The 17,277-nt window shown below is 38.3% G+C and overlaps 1 protein-coding gene across 2 annotated transcripts; it reads right to left on the reverse strand.

Annotated features, from left to right (window-relative positions):
- Positions 1–8,932: 8,932 nt before the first annotated feature.
- On the reverse strand, positions 8,933–12,217 carry LOC131076424 (pentatricopeptide repeat-containing protein At3g24000, mitochondrial). 2 transcript variants are annotated; one of them, XM_058013600.2, is made up of 2 exons: positions 11,686–12,217; positions 8,933–11,517 (listed from the first exon to the last, which is right to left on the reverse strand). In XM_058013600.2, the coding sequence occupies exons 1-2, from the start codon at positions 11,990–11,992 to the stop codon at positions 9,407–9,409; spliced, it is 2,418 nt and encodes an 805-aa protein (XP_057869583.2). In that variant the 5' UTR covers positions 11,993–12,217; the 3' UTR covers positions 8,933–9,406. The 2 variants fall into 2 exon arrangements, with proteins under 2 accessions (XP_057869583.2, XP_057869582.2); XM_058013599.2 differs by having other exon boundaries at positions 8,933–12,216.
- Between the last annotated feature and the right edge of the window lie 5,060 nt (positions 12,218–17,277).

Consider the following 17,277-nt stretch of genomic DNA (forward strand, 5'->3'; position numbering starts at 1 on the left):
CTCCCATCGAAACTAATATCCTCATCGATATCATTCATCGATGTAGTTTTCTTCTATTTTATCGATATCACTTTTTCGATGAGAATGCTTCTTTCGATGAATCTTCTTTATCTTGCATCAATGATATTGTTTCTTCGAAAGCCTTTTCTCATCGGTGGGGGCACCTCTGCTTTCTTCGATACCTTTTTTTGATGGGACCATCCCTTTTGGTGAGTCTTTTTGCACTGATAGTGTTATATCCTCGAAGACCTTTTCTTGTCGATGAGAACCATATCCACTTTCCTCGATATCTTTTATCGATGGAGTTACTGTCTTCGATGAGTCCTTTTTGAAGTTCATCAGCATTTGCTTTCTTCAATGCCCCTTTTATATCGATGAGAAATCGCTGGGTCTCATCGATACTGTTTGAATCTTAGACACTTCGATAGAATGCTTTTAGCCAAGAAAGAAGTCCTTATCGCTGGGTCCCACCAAACCTTTTCGCTACTATGCGATAGGTAACTTTCGGGCATGTTGAGTTCGCGAATCCACATGAGCCATTCGATTGACTGAGAGTTGCACGATAATTACAAGGCCCGACAGTCATTAGAAAAGGCAATTTAAAGGCGAATAAAAATTAAAACATTTAAAAGGACCACCTAGGTAAAAAACAATGGGGGGAACACTTTGCATGACAAAAGGACCCATTACTTAATTGAATAAAGTAACACGGAAATAGAATTATAAGGGTTTTTTCTTAGACATTTTGAAAGTGATTAAAACTAAACCCTAAACCCTCTTTAGGACCCAAAGCAATAGAAGTCACAAGGCCATACCAGACCCAAGAATTTCATAGACTTAGCCAATTATGGAAAAGAATACCCATTTTTTAAATAGTGATAACAGTAACCTCTGAACCTTTATCTCTTCCCTCAAAAATGAAACTTGCCATTTGAATTCCTTTCTCATATTTATGAGCTTAATAATATTTGTTCAATGTTTTTTATCATTAAAAGATTACCTTCCTTTTAGATAAATTAGTTAGATTCTTATTATGTTGAAGAACATTTAGTTAGTTTTCTCCTTCAACTGAAGTAGTTATGTTTTATTTTGAAATGCTCAATTTTTTATCTTAATATAGATCACAATTTATTTTCTTTAAGTATAGAATTAATGGAATATTACATATGGTATCGAAGCAACCAAGTTCGACATTGAACCTCAGGCTTTCCACCTATAAACAAAACTATATACATATGCAGGCACACCATGGTTGAGATAATATGCATGCGCACTATATACAAAACTATATTCACAAGTAAATCTTTTATTCAAATCCACAATATGAAACACAGAGTTTTACTTGAAGAACACAAGTAACCTTATCTCCTTTAGATAATATCACAAGCAACTGCCTACAGAAAGATGCAGTAATCCACAACATATACACAAAGGAAAGACGAATAATTATATTATGTATATTTGCAAAATGGTACAATAGTAAGCCTGAGGCTATATTCTACTTCTTCTCTAATGATCCTTATTGTTACAAAAATTTCCTCATTTATATGAGGGTATACATTGTCACCAAGCATCGTGGCTTTTTAGCACATAACTATTAATTAGCACTTTTGTTAACAAACTGGAAGATAAACAAGTTCAACATTCCTATGTGTTCAATGTACTTATCATCTTTATACATTAGAACGTCATTGTTTAGTGTCCTCATGTCGGTTTCTATCTGGAAATGATTGGATAGAATATTGTTAACACAAAGTGACAAATCTTTGTCCCGATCCAACTCTGCTACTGCTCGATTCTTCTCATCACTGAACTCTTGTTTCCACTGTTCCAATGATACTAACTCACCATTACTATAAAAAGAGGGCACCCTAGGGGTATTCCCATCGTCCAACCTCTGATGCTCTTTCCTTAATTGATTTGCCAATTCATCATGGGACTTCAAGTGAGCCTCGACTTCAATTTTCTCACCTAGATTCATCAGACTGTTGTCATTCATCAAGCCTTCCAACCGAGACCTGAGCCTTTCATGCTCTTTCACAGCTTTGACGGTTCCAGTGTATGTCTTCCAATAGATTTCTGCAACCTACATCATACTTTTGAATCTATGGTCAACGACCTCGAGAACTAACTTATCCATCTTTTGTTGTTCCTTTTTTAGTTGCCGAGATGTCTATTCAGCCCTGTTCCTCCAATACATAGCGTCTGTCAAGGCATCCATGGCATCTCTGTCAACACTGTATGTCATCCCTATTTGACTGGTACCTGTATCAATCTGAAGCAATCTTGCTTGCAGGCTCTGTTTTTCTTCATCAGTTTTCTCATATAGGCTTTTGTATGTACAATTTTCTCAGACCAGAAACTCTATCTGATCTTGGTTCAGTTTAGCGACATCCAAATTTAGTTTGGCAGTTGTTCTAGGGTCAGTCTTTCCAACTTGCTGCACCATCAAATGTCCAAAAGCTTCTTCTGTATCAACCAATATAGATCTTTTATCTTTGGGATAGATAGCCCATTGTAGAAGAGCCTTCTGATCTAGATCATATCCTGATCCTCTAAAGAGTTTATCAATCTCTTTTGGCATTATTTGCCTACTTGGGTCCTGTTTCTTGAGGAATCCATCAAACAACAAGGCAGAGTTCATGTCCCATCCAGAGTATAATAGCACACCAGCTTCCTTAAGCAGCTGTCTTCCCTTCTCAGGTGTCATTTCTCTCATCACAAGATCCATCTCCTCTTGTAACTTTTGAAGTTGCTTCTCTTCTTCACTATTTCTCATGTTATTCCTAATTTGAGATCCTTTATGTTGATAGAGGAATGCGGTGAACTCCTTGGAAGCATTGAAGTCACTATCAGCAATGAAATCCTCATGCTCCAGGAATCTGATGTCAGCCACTTCTCGAACATTCAGTTGTCTTGTTGCCAAGTCTATCGGTGTATCCTCTGCATAGCCAAGGGGGTAATCCTCTTAAGGAGTGAATGGAACGATACCAGATGTGGAAGAAGGATACATATGAGCCAAAGGCTCTGTATTCCTAATAGTATCAATGTAATCCCTAAAAACATGAGGCGAGACTCCCTCAAGTATTTCCAATTCATGCTCCACAAGTTTGTTGGCCAACTCCAAGGGTTCTTCAATCTTTTGTAGCACGTTCTCATCTATTTTCCTTCTATAAAGCTTCCATTTATAAGCCTACATTGCTTTCTCAAACTTTATTCGCTTCACTCTAGCCTCTTATCTGCCAATGTTCTTAATGAGGTCATCTGGTAGGTAAGATTTATGCTCTCCAGCCTTCAGCTTTTGTGATGACCGGGCTATCCTTATGTATCCTTCAGGATCGAAATTGGGCTTTGGATCCCCCATAGCCATACCATAATAATCCAATTTTGTCTGCAACAAGCCATAACTCTTTGAACTTTTCACAATAAAATCTGAAAATACTAACAACCCAGGTACAATTGATTGCTTTCCATGGCTTGTCAGATGTTTTGTACTCACTATTGACAGTTGCCTCACAATTTCCAGACAAGACACTTTGTTAGGGACTGTAAGTGGTAGTAAGTATGGTCTCCCTTCGAACTCGTATACCCTGACTTATGTGCAGTCTGAAAAACAATACCAATCTCCCCAATTGTGTCCAATTGAGGGATCTTCAGTGAAATCTTTTCGTCTTAGGAATATTTGAACCTCTGGTGCAAGGGCATGATCGCACGGGCATCCCAACAGTTTATATAATGGCTTGACAAAGAACTTCTCAAAATGCCAATATTGATTATTCACATACCTCTGGTCCCATGAAGAAACCCATAGTTGCACTGGTTTTCTCATTCCAGCATTGTCATATGTCCTGACACATAACTCTTTTGGCCATAACCCTTCACCTTGTCCCACATACAATAGCATATGCATAAGTAAGGAATAATGCTTGAAATGAACATTGATGGCATCCCCCTTTAACTTTTCTAACCCATGATTCAAAACCTCAACCAAATAAGCAGAAAAATCAAAGAAGCGGGGGTCCTTAGACTACAAATCGGCACAAATGACCATGGCTGCAATATCCATCAAAGGATGGGATTTTATCCCTAGCACTTGGGCAACGCAATAATAGGTATACTTGAAATATGGATGGAAAGAGTTGACATCATGGGGAGCTTTGTCATCCTGACCTAGTGGCACTACGGACCCTGCATTCCTAGGTCTATGTATAGGGAGTCTCCACGTTTTGTAAATGTGCTCTAGGTTTAAATATTCACTTGTTAACTTCTTGAGGTCAATCAATTCTTCAAATCCCCAATCCAACTCGAACACGGTGTCAATAACCTCCTTTGTGATTGCAAAAATTGGCTAACACATGTAGTTATATATGGTCCTGGTTTTAGGGTCATAATTGTTTGCCAATGCCTTCATGAGCTCCACATTCACAAATACATTAGCCACAGCTAACCTTCCTAAGTTCAATCACCATAAATTGTTGATAGGTTGAGGGGCAACTCTTTTGTTGTACCCATATATGAATAATTCATACCCTCTCAACTCTGTCCATATGTCTCCAAGATCCTCAAACCGGTCCTCCAGGCCTTCCTCATGAGCTCTAATCTTCTTGGACCTCAAACTGGATGATGGGCACTGGTCAATCAAGTCCCGGGCCAAAGAACACCCTTCCCTTTTCCGTCTTTTAGGTTTTTCTTCTGCAGCGATAGGTTCTTTTCCCTTTTTGGTCTTATTAGTTTTAGATGATGATTCCATTTGAATTTTGTAAAAGAGGTCTGTGTGCAAACAACTTACTTGGAATTACTGAGCTTTATCTATGAATTCGCCCAATTCTTGCTTTCAGTTCGTCGCCTGTGAATTCATTAATGTTGTGCCCTTTGATGGTTGATCCACTACTTATGGCATATTTAATCAGTTAGTAATGGTGCTTTGGACAATAGTCACTCGGGCACACGTTTGAATTTAATGGCGATGTGACCTTCCCCGGGATTTGTTTATGATTTTTGCGGCAATCAATAATCATTTCGATGAGGATATGTCTTTCGATCATTTGTTTCTTTAGTCCATCGATCTCTTTATTTCTATCGACAATACTTTTGTTTCGAATATTACTTCGATCAAGTATTTTTTCCCTTCATCGAAATACTGTATTCGGTCAGTATGGCTGCCTCCTCATTGAAACATATCTGATATCCATCGGGTCTTATGTCGAAGAAACCTTGGGCTTCGGTGTCCTCCTTTATTTTTCCATCGAAATACTTCTTTCATCGATATCACTATGCCCCGTCGATGAATGAGTCTATTATCTCACCGAAGCTTTTCTTTATTTTCCCTTATCGTTCTTCACTGATAAAGTTACATTGGCAAAACCACGCATATCGAGAACATGCCTTTTAACCTCCTCAAAACCTATATCCTCATCGATATCTTTTATCGATGTAGCTTCCTTTTGTCTGATCGATATTATTCTTTCGATGAAAACGCTCCTTTTGGTGGGTCCTTTTTATGTTGCACCGATGGTATTATTTCCTCGAGAACTTTTCCCGTCGATGAAGACCCTCTCTGCTTTCTTCGATATCTTTTGTCGATGAAGTTTAACCTCCTTGAAACCTATATCCTCATCGATATCTTTTATCGATGTAGCTTCCTTTTGTCTGATCGATATTATTATTTCGATGAAAACGCTCCTTTCGGTGGGTCCTTTTTATGTTGCACCGATAGTATTATTTCCTCGAGAATTTTTCCCGTCAATGAAAACCCTCTCTGCTTTCTTCGATATCTTTTGTCGATGAAGTTATTATCTTCGGTGAGTCCTTTCGGCGTTTCCTTCCTTCGATGGCTCTTTTATATTGATGATAATTTTTTTTTTTAATAAAAATGATCATCATCAGAATTACGACGAATACCAAGCTTTCGACCAACGACTTCTTTGACCGTCGACAGAGTCCATTGGATTGTCGAATTTCCGACAGGCATGGCATCGTCGACCAATCCGACGCTGAGTTTTCGACGGTGGATTTTATCGACACTCCGATGAAAATTCGTTGAAAATCCGACAAACGGTCATCGAAAATCAGCTCCGAATGTACTAGTGTCAATCTATTCATATTCAAAGTACTCTTCCATTTCATTTATCTAGTCAATCAATTCTTCCAGATTCAAACTTTCAACATAACTATGGATGTTTATCCTCAACCTTTTCCCAATTCTGGTGATAGCCTTCATCATCTTTATCTAGTCTAATTCTTCTCCCTCTTAACTCTCTTCATTTTGTTCTTGGATCCTTGGCTTCTCATCATTACTCTCCTCCTTTGGTCTAGGGTTTATGCCCTTTCGCTTATGCTCCTCCATCACATCCAATAGGTTCTTTGTTACCCTCATCATGTCCATCATTTCCTCCAACCTTTTAGTGACATTGGCCATTATAGGCATTCTACTTGATGACATCTTTCCTTCAGATTAGGTGTAAATCCCTCAAGTCGAAGGTCTAACTACAAGGTTGCACTTACCTCACTTCGGTGCTTAGTTAACAACCCCCACAATTTGCCTTAGGTCAACGATCTATCCACTTTAGGGTCTTCTAGAACACACACTCTCTAAGGATTCAAATGTTGCCGAGATAACACTTGATATAGTCAAGGATGGAGGGTTCGAAATGAATTACCCAACCTTGCAACATAATTCAACACAATAATTAACACAAGAAAGAAACATGCAATTTTATTGATTGAAATAGAATTCATACATGCTCATAGGCCTTCTCATATGCAGATTAGATCAAGCACCATTGGCCCCACAAATAGGCACATAGGCTGCCACAAGCTTATTACAGACAAGATGTAGAAAATAGAGTCTCAGACCCTAATTCTCTAACTCCTGATTCACTAACTACCAAAGTTGCTTTTCAATGAACTTAGAAAGTGATTATATACTAGCTCCAAGCATTATAAATTATTTGTATTAGCCTTAGCTAGTTCCTAAGCACCATTTCCAATGAAAAGTGTAGGTTGGCCTAAGGAGGAGGAAGAAACCTCAAAGCTTGATAGGTATGTTGTAGTAAGACTTGCCATGTTGTCCTCATTCTAATCCGTAGTGGAAATTTAGTTCATGCATTATGATATAGGTAGGTTCTCTGGTATGTTCTTGCATCATGAAGAGACATTGCTAACCATCCTCATTGGCTAGGATAGCACTAAAAACTTCATTGAGCTTGGAGTGGCCAAACAAACAAGTTATTTTATTAGTGCATTGAAGATTTTTATGCAAAGGTTAAATAATTTAATTTTCTACTTTGATGGAAACTATCAAGTTGTAAATTAGTTGAAGTTAAATATGTTGTTGAATGCCATCCCCATGAATTACAACATATCAATACTCAAGCATTTTGATCAAACCCAAGTGAGGAGAGTGTGCTAAAATTGTGGTGAGAAATATGCTCTAAGATATAAATGTATGTAACTGAAATTATGTATCCTCAATGTGGAGGCATATCATATGTCTACAATGTTGGAAGCACTAGATGAAATTTTGGTTAAGGATCAACTTGCTAACTCTAGTTTGGGTGATTAGCAAGGATCCGCTCATCCCAAAGTACAAATGTGTTAGGTTGTTTCTCCCCATTGACTATATCACTCAAAACTTCATTGAATCTCAAGTGACCAAGCAAACAAATTGTTATAAGTTCATATAACAATTGTGAGGGAATGTCAAAACATTGGCATGCCAAGGCAAATATCAAAATGTTAAGGTTTCCATGGGGGATTATATGAGCTAAAATATAATATACATTTGATTTTTCATAAGGCACTTGCAACATAGTCTTGAACACTCAATGGTTGAACAAATTGAACCCAACATGTGCAATTTCTATAAAATGTGGATGCAATTTAATGCAAACATGCACCAATACACTTTAGAGGGCATGGCAAAGGGAACTTCCCAAATTATAAGTTCACATTACATAAAGGTGGTCAATAAAAAGGAGCCCCACTAAGTCACAACTCAACTTTGTATTATGTAAATGATCCCAATGATGGGCTCAACAAAGCATTCTCATGTTTCTATTGCACCTAAAGGTTTGCCACTTCAACGCTTCCAACAATTAATTATAGGCATTCTCTAGTCCTTACCAAAATACAAAGATATCTTTATAAATATTATTAAAAGGTTGTGTAAGTTAAATGACAAATTGATTATTTATATGATGCTTGATCATCTATAAATATATCCATTTCTATTTGTTTGCTAATCTTTTTCAATCCTCTACTATTACTCAAGGACTCCTTGACCAAGTTTCTACCCCATGGTATGCACACTTCCATTTTAAGTGAATGAAATCCCACCTTCCTTATAAAATTTAGCAAAAAAAAAACTATTAAAGCCGTAGGGAATATAAATGACAATGTGCTTAATGCATCACCCACAAATTAAATGTCAAACATCTTTTTTTTAAATGTTGCTATACTTAATGACCACCTACGTACTCAACTAAGTGGCTACCTCTTGTGGAATCATGGTACAACACTTGTTACCATCCTTCAGCAGAACTGTCACTATAAGAAATTGTTAATGGCCAAATACTACCATAAACCTTTCCACCAACGCCTACAACAGTTTCCACAACTCAAGCCCAGTAGACAAGGCTTTACAAAGGAAAGTGCATGTTCCAGTCATCCTTATGTCCCAACCCTCCATTGTGGACCCTTATGTTGTAACTCTTTAGTATTATTATCAGCATTAAACTATTTATAATTTAACTATTAGTCAGTATCACATTCTATGGATTTGTATAATGAATTTATATTAAGCGTGGAATGATCTCACAAGGGTTCTATAGTTGCTCTTGAGAATAACATCAGATAAGATTATACATTACCTTGAATTTATCAAGTCAAACTACATTTCACAACGATTTTAGATGAGCAAAGTTAAAGCGTATTAGTAAAAATAAATTGGTTGATAATGCACAACAGCCAACTGAAATATAAACTCCACTGAAGGATTTTTCTATACAGAGTCTCTGAACAGAAAGGTCAGAGCGTTTCAGGAAATGCTGTAAGGTATTGTAAACAGGAAATGGTCTATATTAAATTGGATACAATTGTAAGGTTATTTCAATTTTCAACCACAGTTTTCTTTATGAAACCGCGATTTAAACTGTGCATCTTCAAGACATAAAATATGAACATTGGTATAGAACTAATCCACACTCCAAATGATGCAAACTTTATCCAGCTATTCCAATTTGCAGTTCAGTGGTTTTTCCCCAACTCAGCAAATCCATTTTAGAATGGAACAATATCGAATGCAGATTCCTAGCAGAGGAGCACCCAAGAAACACGCTCATTGTTGCACTGTCCGTAACCAGGACAATAATCCTCACTTCACTTTGTAAGTATTTGCTGTAAAGCATCACCAATAATCCCCACAAGAACAAATTCCAGATCTAAACCGATGAAACCGGTTCGCATCTCTTACAAGGATTTCTCGCCCTTCAATCTTAGAAATAAATTTGATAGCACTGTGGCAATCACCACAAATGCGAAGGTTTTTGATGACTCGAAGCGGTGCCCCCTTAGGTGTGCTTACAATCCCAAAAGCAATGGCCAGTTTTTCACTATGGTAGCAAAGATTGTGTAACTTCTTTTCCTCGTCTACCTCATGCAACACAAAATTAGGATTAGGTACGTACCCTGCAGCCTTAATCTGGCACATCAATTCCGTCAATTTATTATAAATCTCCTCTCTCTGTGGGTGGGACATGTCATCGGCATTGAACACATGCACAATGTTCTTAAGCTCAATCCAACTACATCCAGGCTCCTTCTTTAACCCCTTATCTCTCATCATTTTTCTTAGATTTGATCTATCATTCCACCTGCCAGCACTGGCATAAATATTTGACAGAAGAACATATGCTGCATCTTCCTCTGGTTCTAGTTCAATAAGGCATTCTGCTGCATGAATGCCGAGCTCAATTTTGCCAAAGTTTGCACAGGCAGAAAGTAATGTCCGCCACACTGTACCATCAGGTTTAAATGGCATTTTATAAATAAACTCCTTTGCCTCATCAAGGCGCCCAGCACGTCCAAGGATATCAACTGTACATGCATAATGTTCCATTCTTGGTGTGATGCCATGATTGCTATCCATTGAATGAAAGTAGCGTAGACCTTCATCTATGAGGCCTACATGACTGCATGCAGAAAGGACACTAACAAAGGTTATGTGATTTGGTTTCATGCCTTGCTCTAGCATTTGCTCAAAAAGTTGGAGGGCTTCTTTTCCTTGCCCATGCTGAGCATATCCAGCAATCATTGCATTCCACAAAACTGTACATCTTCTAGTGCTTTCACTAAAAATTTTGTGTGCATCCTCTATGATCCCACACTTTGCATACATGTAAACAATGGCACTACCAACAAAACCCTCAATTTCAAAACCAGTTTGGGCTATTTGGGCATGGATCTGCTTGCCTTGTTCTAGGGCTGCTAAGATTCCACATGCTCTCAGAACGCTAGATAAGGAGAAATTGTCTCGCCTGATACCGAAATGTCGCATTTGGCAATAGAGTTTCAGAGTCTCCTCACCATACCCATTCTGGGAATATCCTGCAATCAACGCATTCCATGTAACTATGTCTCGTTTTTCCATTTTTCCAAATATTTTGTGTGCATGTTCTACACGTCCAGAACCGAGATACATAGTAATTAGAGCATTTCCTACAGATGTCTCTGCTTCAAGTCCTATTTTTATTGAATAGGCATGAATATCATTCCCGTGCTTCCGGGTATCTGGAATGCCGCAAACACTAAGCATGCTAGTCAAAGTGAATTTGTCCATTTTCATACCCATTTGATGCATTTGCCTGAATATTTTCAGGGCTTGCTCTCCATCTTCATTATATGCATAGCCGGCAATCATTGCATTCCATGATACTAAATCTTGCTTACCCATCCTTCTAAATATTAGCTCTGCATCCTTTATTCTATTGCATTTGGCATAAACAGTAGTCAGAGCATTTGCTATAACCACATCTGATTCTAACCCATTTCCGATAATCTTTGCATGGACTTGCTTAACCTGTGCATCTGCAGCCTCCAAGCTACCAAAAGCTGTAACAACACTAGCAAAGGTTGATTGGTCAGGCTTCATCCCTTCCCATTGCATTTCCCTGAAAAGTTGAAAAGCTTCTTCTCCATAACCATTCTGAGCATATCCTGCTATCAAAGCATTCCAAGAAACCAAGTTAGGTTCTGGTATCATGACAAAACTTGTGTGAGCATCATCTGTCCTCCCACATTTAGAATACATATCAAGCAAAGCACTTCCAGCATATACATCAAACTGGTACCCTGTTTTGATAATATTTCCATGCAACTGTCTGCCTTCTTCCAAGGCCACCAAACTCGCAGATGCACGAAGCAAGCTGCCAAAAGTAAACTCATTTCCTCTAACGCCCGCTCTCTGCATTTGGCAAAACAATTTCACGGCCTCCTCACCCAAACCATGTTGGGTATACCCTGAAATCAACGAGTTCCATGAAATTTCAGCTCGATGAGGCATTTCGTCAAACACTTGGCGTGCATCTGTTAAACTTCCCAATTTTGCATACATGTTGACAAGATTGTTTCCAATAAAAATATCTATGGCTTGTCCAGTTTTTATCAAATGACCATGAAGTCTCTTACCCGCCTGCAAATTCCTGGCGATGACACAACCATGCAGTACACTACCATATACAGTAAAACCTGCTAAATTCCCTACTCCAGACAAAGCTTCTAATGCCTGTGTCAGTCTTCCAGCCTTAGAAAATGTAATCACATCCTCACAGGTTACACCGGAGTCTATAATGCCTTCATTTTCTTCTGTCCATTGCTTTTCAAAAGCCACAGCTCCAATAGCCCTAGTGCATTTTATCGGATTATACTTGACAATAAAATTGCTGAGAGTGAAAATGCCATGTTTCAGGATTTTGTGTTGTGTTCTTCTTTTCATTTCGTTTTGGTTCGAACCATTATTGCATTCAGCACTAACAAATGATGGATAACGAATGGAAATAACTGATCTTGAGCGTTGTGACGTACCGCACTGTTTCCTTTTGGTTCCGAGTGCAAGAGGGTATTGTCTACCCAGCGTCTTTGACTGCTGTGTAATATTAATTTTATCAAATTTCTATAATCTATAATGTAATCATTAAGTTGCTTTTGGATTTGATTGTGTCTATCTTTTTTGCATATCTATCATAAGGATGAGAGAGAGTGTCAAGAGATGAAAAAATAACAACTTGCAGACTGAGGCTCATTTAAGGGGGTATTTGAAGGGGAGGTTATGGAGTTATGGAGAGACGCACAAGGAACCAAAGGATAGAGATAAAACAAGGCTAAAGAAAAAGGAAAATGATAAGTGATAAAATTAAGACATAACAGAGAAAAAAAGAGGAGTAATAGAGCAAAAGGAAATTAAAAGAACCTCACAACCAACAAAGATTAAAAGACCAAAGAAAGCAAAACTATAGAAATCAAAATGACGAAGAAAATAAATAAATAAAAGAAACAAAAAAAAATAATAAAATAATTTTATATATATAGAGAGAGAGAGAGGGAGAGAGAGAAACAAGAACAACAAGGAGAAAGGGAACAAAATAATACAAAAAGAAAAAAAGAAAAAAAAGTAAATATATATATAGCTACTAAAATAAAAACGAGAGAAAAAGGGAAAAAAAAAGATACACACATGCATATATCTATGTACATGTACATGTATATATGTGTGTGTGTGTGTGTGTGTGTGTGTTTATAGGAGTGTATATGTTTGTCCGCTTGTATGTGTATGTGTGTATACATGTATGTACACACAGATACACACACACACATGTTTATAGGAGTGTATATGTTTGTCTGCTTGTATGTGTATGTGTGTATACATGTATGTACACATAGATACACACACACACACACACACACATGTTGTCAGGAACGAGAAATGCAAAACAAAACATAAACGAAAACATAATGAGAAACGTAAAATTTAAAGGTTGCGTATAAAAAACGGATATGTATGTATGTAAAAATTTGTACAATACAAAACATAATCCACTTATAATAGTGTTTGTAATTACATTAATAAAAATATCAAAATTTATCATCAAAAGTTTGATGTTGAACAAGTATTTCTCTTATTTCAACTTTCTACATTCCAACTTCAAGTAAACTTTCCTCTACGTTATTTTCAAGTATTTCTAAAATAATAGTAACTTTCTACTCTAAATAACTTGTAGAAGAATTTACTTCATAATCTGTACGTTAATTTTAGGAAAAAACTAAAAAAATCAAAATCCAAACTCCCATGAATATTAAGAAAGTTAAAAAATCTACACTGTTTGGTGAATATTTAAAAAACTTAAAAAAGAGAGTTTAAAAATCCACATTGTGCAAAATTTTTAGATGAATATTTAGAAAAAGTAAAAAAAACATTCCATAATGCCTAGCACCTTTTAGAAACCGGTTTCTCCAGTGTTGAAATGGGTTTCGTTGGTTGAAACGGGAAACGATAGGGTGTCATCCAATTTCTAGTGACACACACACACACACACATATGAGTGTGTTTAAAATAAAAGGAGGAAGGACAAGAAGAGAGACGACACAAGAACCAAACAACAAGAGAAAGGAAGACCAAGTAAGGCTCTAAAAATGGAGGGAAAGGGGAGGAGCAAGAGGGGGTGCCCAGATTGGTCAAGAAGGGGGGTGAGGGTGGAGGGTGTTTAAGGAAGAAAGAAGAGGGTGCCAAGAGAGGCAGAGGTTCCACCCCTCATCGCGGTTGAGATTAGCGGGGCTGTTGTAGATTTCTATAGCCCCCTTCAACTTTCTCTTGTAATAGTTGTCTTCCTTAAACAGGATAAGAGAGTTTTCCAAACAAATATGATGTTTGGTGGATGTGGAGTGCACAACTAAGGCTGACTTTTGAACTCGATCATACCTAATGTCAGCGTTGTGCTCTTTGAATCTCGTGTTGAAAGAGTGACCTATTTCGCCTATATTGGGAGCACCACAAGAACATACCACCTTGTAGACTCCTAAGTTTGAGAGGACATCCTTGGGGTCTTTAAGAGTGGGTATCGTGTTCCTAAGCACCGAGAGTGGTTTGAAGGCACAACGAAGACCATTCTTGATAAGGATTTTGGTGATCTTTTGGGAGATGACTTCAACAAAAGGAAGGGAACCACTAGGAAGAGGTGAAGGTTGGGAAGAATTGGTGCTAGAGGAGGACATGAAGAAGGATTTAGCATGGTTGAGGGCCCTCGAGATTTGTTTGTTAGAGTACCCATTCAACCGAAAGATGTGGCTAAGATGAGAAAGCTCTTGGTTTAAGTTCTCATCATCACAAATGCGGTAGGCTCTTAAGGAAAGAGTTTTAAGGATACCAATCTTTTGGCTAGGTGGTGGTGAGAGGAGGAATAGATGTACAAGTTGGTATGGGTAGCTTTTCAAAACCCCCGACGACTAAGAGAGACGTTAGGATTTTTTATGAGCAAAACATCAAGGAAGGGCAATTGGTTTCTGAACTCAAGCTCCATGGTGAAGGAGATGCATGGTGCAATATTGTTGATGTGCTTATGAAAATCTTCCAATTTGTCAAGATCATGATGACAACAAACATTGGTATCATCTACATATATTTTCCACCACCTTGGCTTAAGGGTGGAGGATCAGAGAGCCATTTCCTCAAAATGCTTCGTGTAAAGGTTGGCTATGACAAGTGAGGGTGGGGAGCCCATAGCTACTCCACGAACCTATTCATAGATTACACCCTGGAAGGAAAAGAATGTAGATCTTAAGCACAACTCAACCAGAGAGGCGATCTCGACATTAACCTTTTGTTTAATAATCTCCATGGAATCGGGAATAGGAGCCTTGGTGAAGAGAGATACAATATCAAAGTTCACCAAGATGTCTTTACTTTCTAATTTGGTGTCTTTGATAAATTGCGCAAAATGGGTGGAATCCTTAACGAAGGACTCAGTTTTGCCCACAAGAGGAGAGATTAATTTGGCAAGGAAAGAGGCTAATTTGTAAGTAGGCGACCCTATGGTGTCAACAATGGGTTGGATGAGGATGCCTTCCTTGTGGATCTTTGGAACACCATAGATGTAAGAGACGCTTCTTAGTAGTGTCATTGAAGGAAGAACCAGAAGTGGCGGATTTGACTTGCTAATGATTTTGTAGCAAGGATTGTGAGAGAGGATCTTATAGCTGTTGGTATCGACGAGAAGGTCAAGCATTTTAGAGATAGAATCTTGCTTATTCATAATGACCGTGGGCATTGCCTTTGTTGGCTTTAGAAATAATTAGGTCATTATGGCTCATAAAGTTGTTGTAAGCAAGAATCTCAGCTTTTGGGACATTACATTTGGGATGCTTAGCATGTCTAAGGGCCAAAACACAATCTTGCCTCACTTCATCCACAACATTGGTAGGGAGGGAGGGGATTTCATACTCGATTTCAATGAGAAAATCGACATGAGGGATAGCCTGAGGGGTCATGGAAAAGTTAAGACCCCGTTTTAAAAAATTAAAAACAAGGGGCTCCAAGGTGGCATTGGATAAGTTAACGACCAATTTTCTCTCCCAATTACGAACCAAGAGAGTGAAGGGGGAATTAGAAGAGTCGAAAAAGAAATCTGAGGATGGGGTGGATGTCACAGGGGTGGGAGAAAGGTCAAAAATACTAGAAGGGGTGTTGTCAGAGACGTTACGATGGGGTGTGTCTAAAGGTCTGGTTTCACCAGATAACACGTGGAGGTGAAGCAGTCACTAGTCCAGTGAGGAAGAATGTGTCACCTCTAAGGAAGAGGTGATGAAATGTGGGGTGAGACCACATGTGGAAGAAGCACAAGAAGAGATGTTGAAAGGGTGTTGACAAGACATAGGAGGGGCTCGAGGTATAGGTTGCTTACTAGGAGAGGAAATAGAGCAATTAATATCGGAAGAATGAATCTGCAAAGAGTGCAAAGGAAAGGAGCTCGTACTTGGCCATATTAGAGAAGATTCGTTAGAGCTCTGTGGTGCTGCCATTGTCATTTTGTGTAGAAGAAAGGCAACTAGTCAACTCCATGGGACTAGAGCTTGGTCGATGGAGATCAAATGGCGGTATGGAGTCACTGAAGGGAACAAATTAAGGAGAGGGGTCACAAGAGGATTGGGACACAGTAGAGAGGACACAAGATGGTGAAGGAGGGATGTGGTGTGAGGGGGACCGAAATTCACTGTAGGGTGTTACGCTATGATCCTTATTCCAAGCGAGAGCTGAAGAGGCACTGGTGGAGGGTGGTGGGGATGCATTTGGCAAAGAGACCGAGGGGGTAAGACGATGGCTGCAAGAACCATGAAGATCAAGATGAGCTGATAGATCTGGCGAGGCATTGGAAACAACATGGAAAGAACTGAGATTTGAACCCAAATGTTTGAGTTGCAAGGCAAGCAACTTCTTTTTCTTCCTATTAATGCATTTTCCTTGACGTCCCATGGCTCTAGCATGGGACAAAGTATCCAAATGAATCCAAACATTTGGGTGCAAAGAAGATGCAAGCTCGATATGGAGAGGTAACAACTTGGCATTAAGGTGGTCAATCGACCTTCTGATGGATTTGACAACCGATCCGAGGAGGGAGATGGGAAAAAGCATGGAGCTATGTCACACTTTGGGTCAACTGAGGGTTGTTTGGCTGGACTACCCCTAGGTTGCGTGGCACCACGTGGCATTTGCATTGCGTTTGATTGGACTTAGTTCAACCAGGCTCCCTTAGATCAAATGCTTCTATTCAAAAAAAATTAATTTTTTTTTATTGTTAAAACTAAGGTTAGTCCGGTTGGACTGAGTTCGGTCGGACTCAGTCCGGCCAGACTAGCCTATGTGTCATGTGATGTGGCACAAAAAAGGTGAAAAACTTTGTATTTCTGAAACTTTTCACTTCTGCTCAATTTTTCTTCAAGCACAAAAATAAAAAAATACGCTTTTGTAAAGCTCGAAGTCATGAATCTAGACATATAACTTTTTTAGTATTTTGATTAATTTCAATATTTTTTATTAATTAAACATTGCGAGTAGCTTTTTAAAGTTAAAAAAGAGGCTGATTAGAAATTTAAAAAAATATTAAATAGTATTCGAAAAGATTTGAAAAAATATTTTTCACTAGATGAGAGAATATTCTTCAAAAGGGAATTTTTTTTTTGGTTAATGATAAATTTAGTAATAAAAAGGTATCGCCGAATGAAAAATGTCAA

This window comes from Cryptomeria japonica, chromosome 7, assembly GCF_030272615.1.
Source record: "Cryptomeria japonica chromosome 7, Sugi_1.0, whole genome shotgun sequence".
Taxonomy (NCBI): domain Eukaryota; kingdom Viridiplantae; phylum Streptophyta; class Pinopsida; order Cupressales; family Cupressaceae; genus Cryptomeria; species Cryptomeria japonica.

What these genes read in the sequence shown, in the direction of transcription:
- LOC131076424 (XM_058013599.2), bottom strand. Translation starts at nt 11,992, where the DNA reads ATGAAAAGAAGAACACAACACAAAATCCTGAAACATGGCATTTTCACT.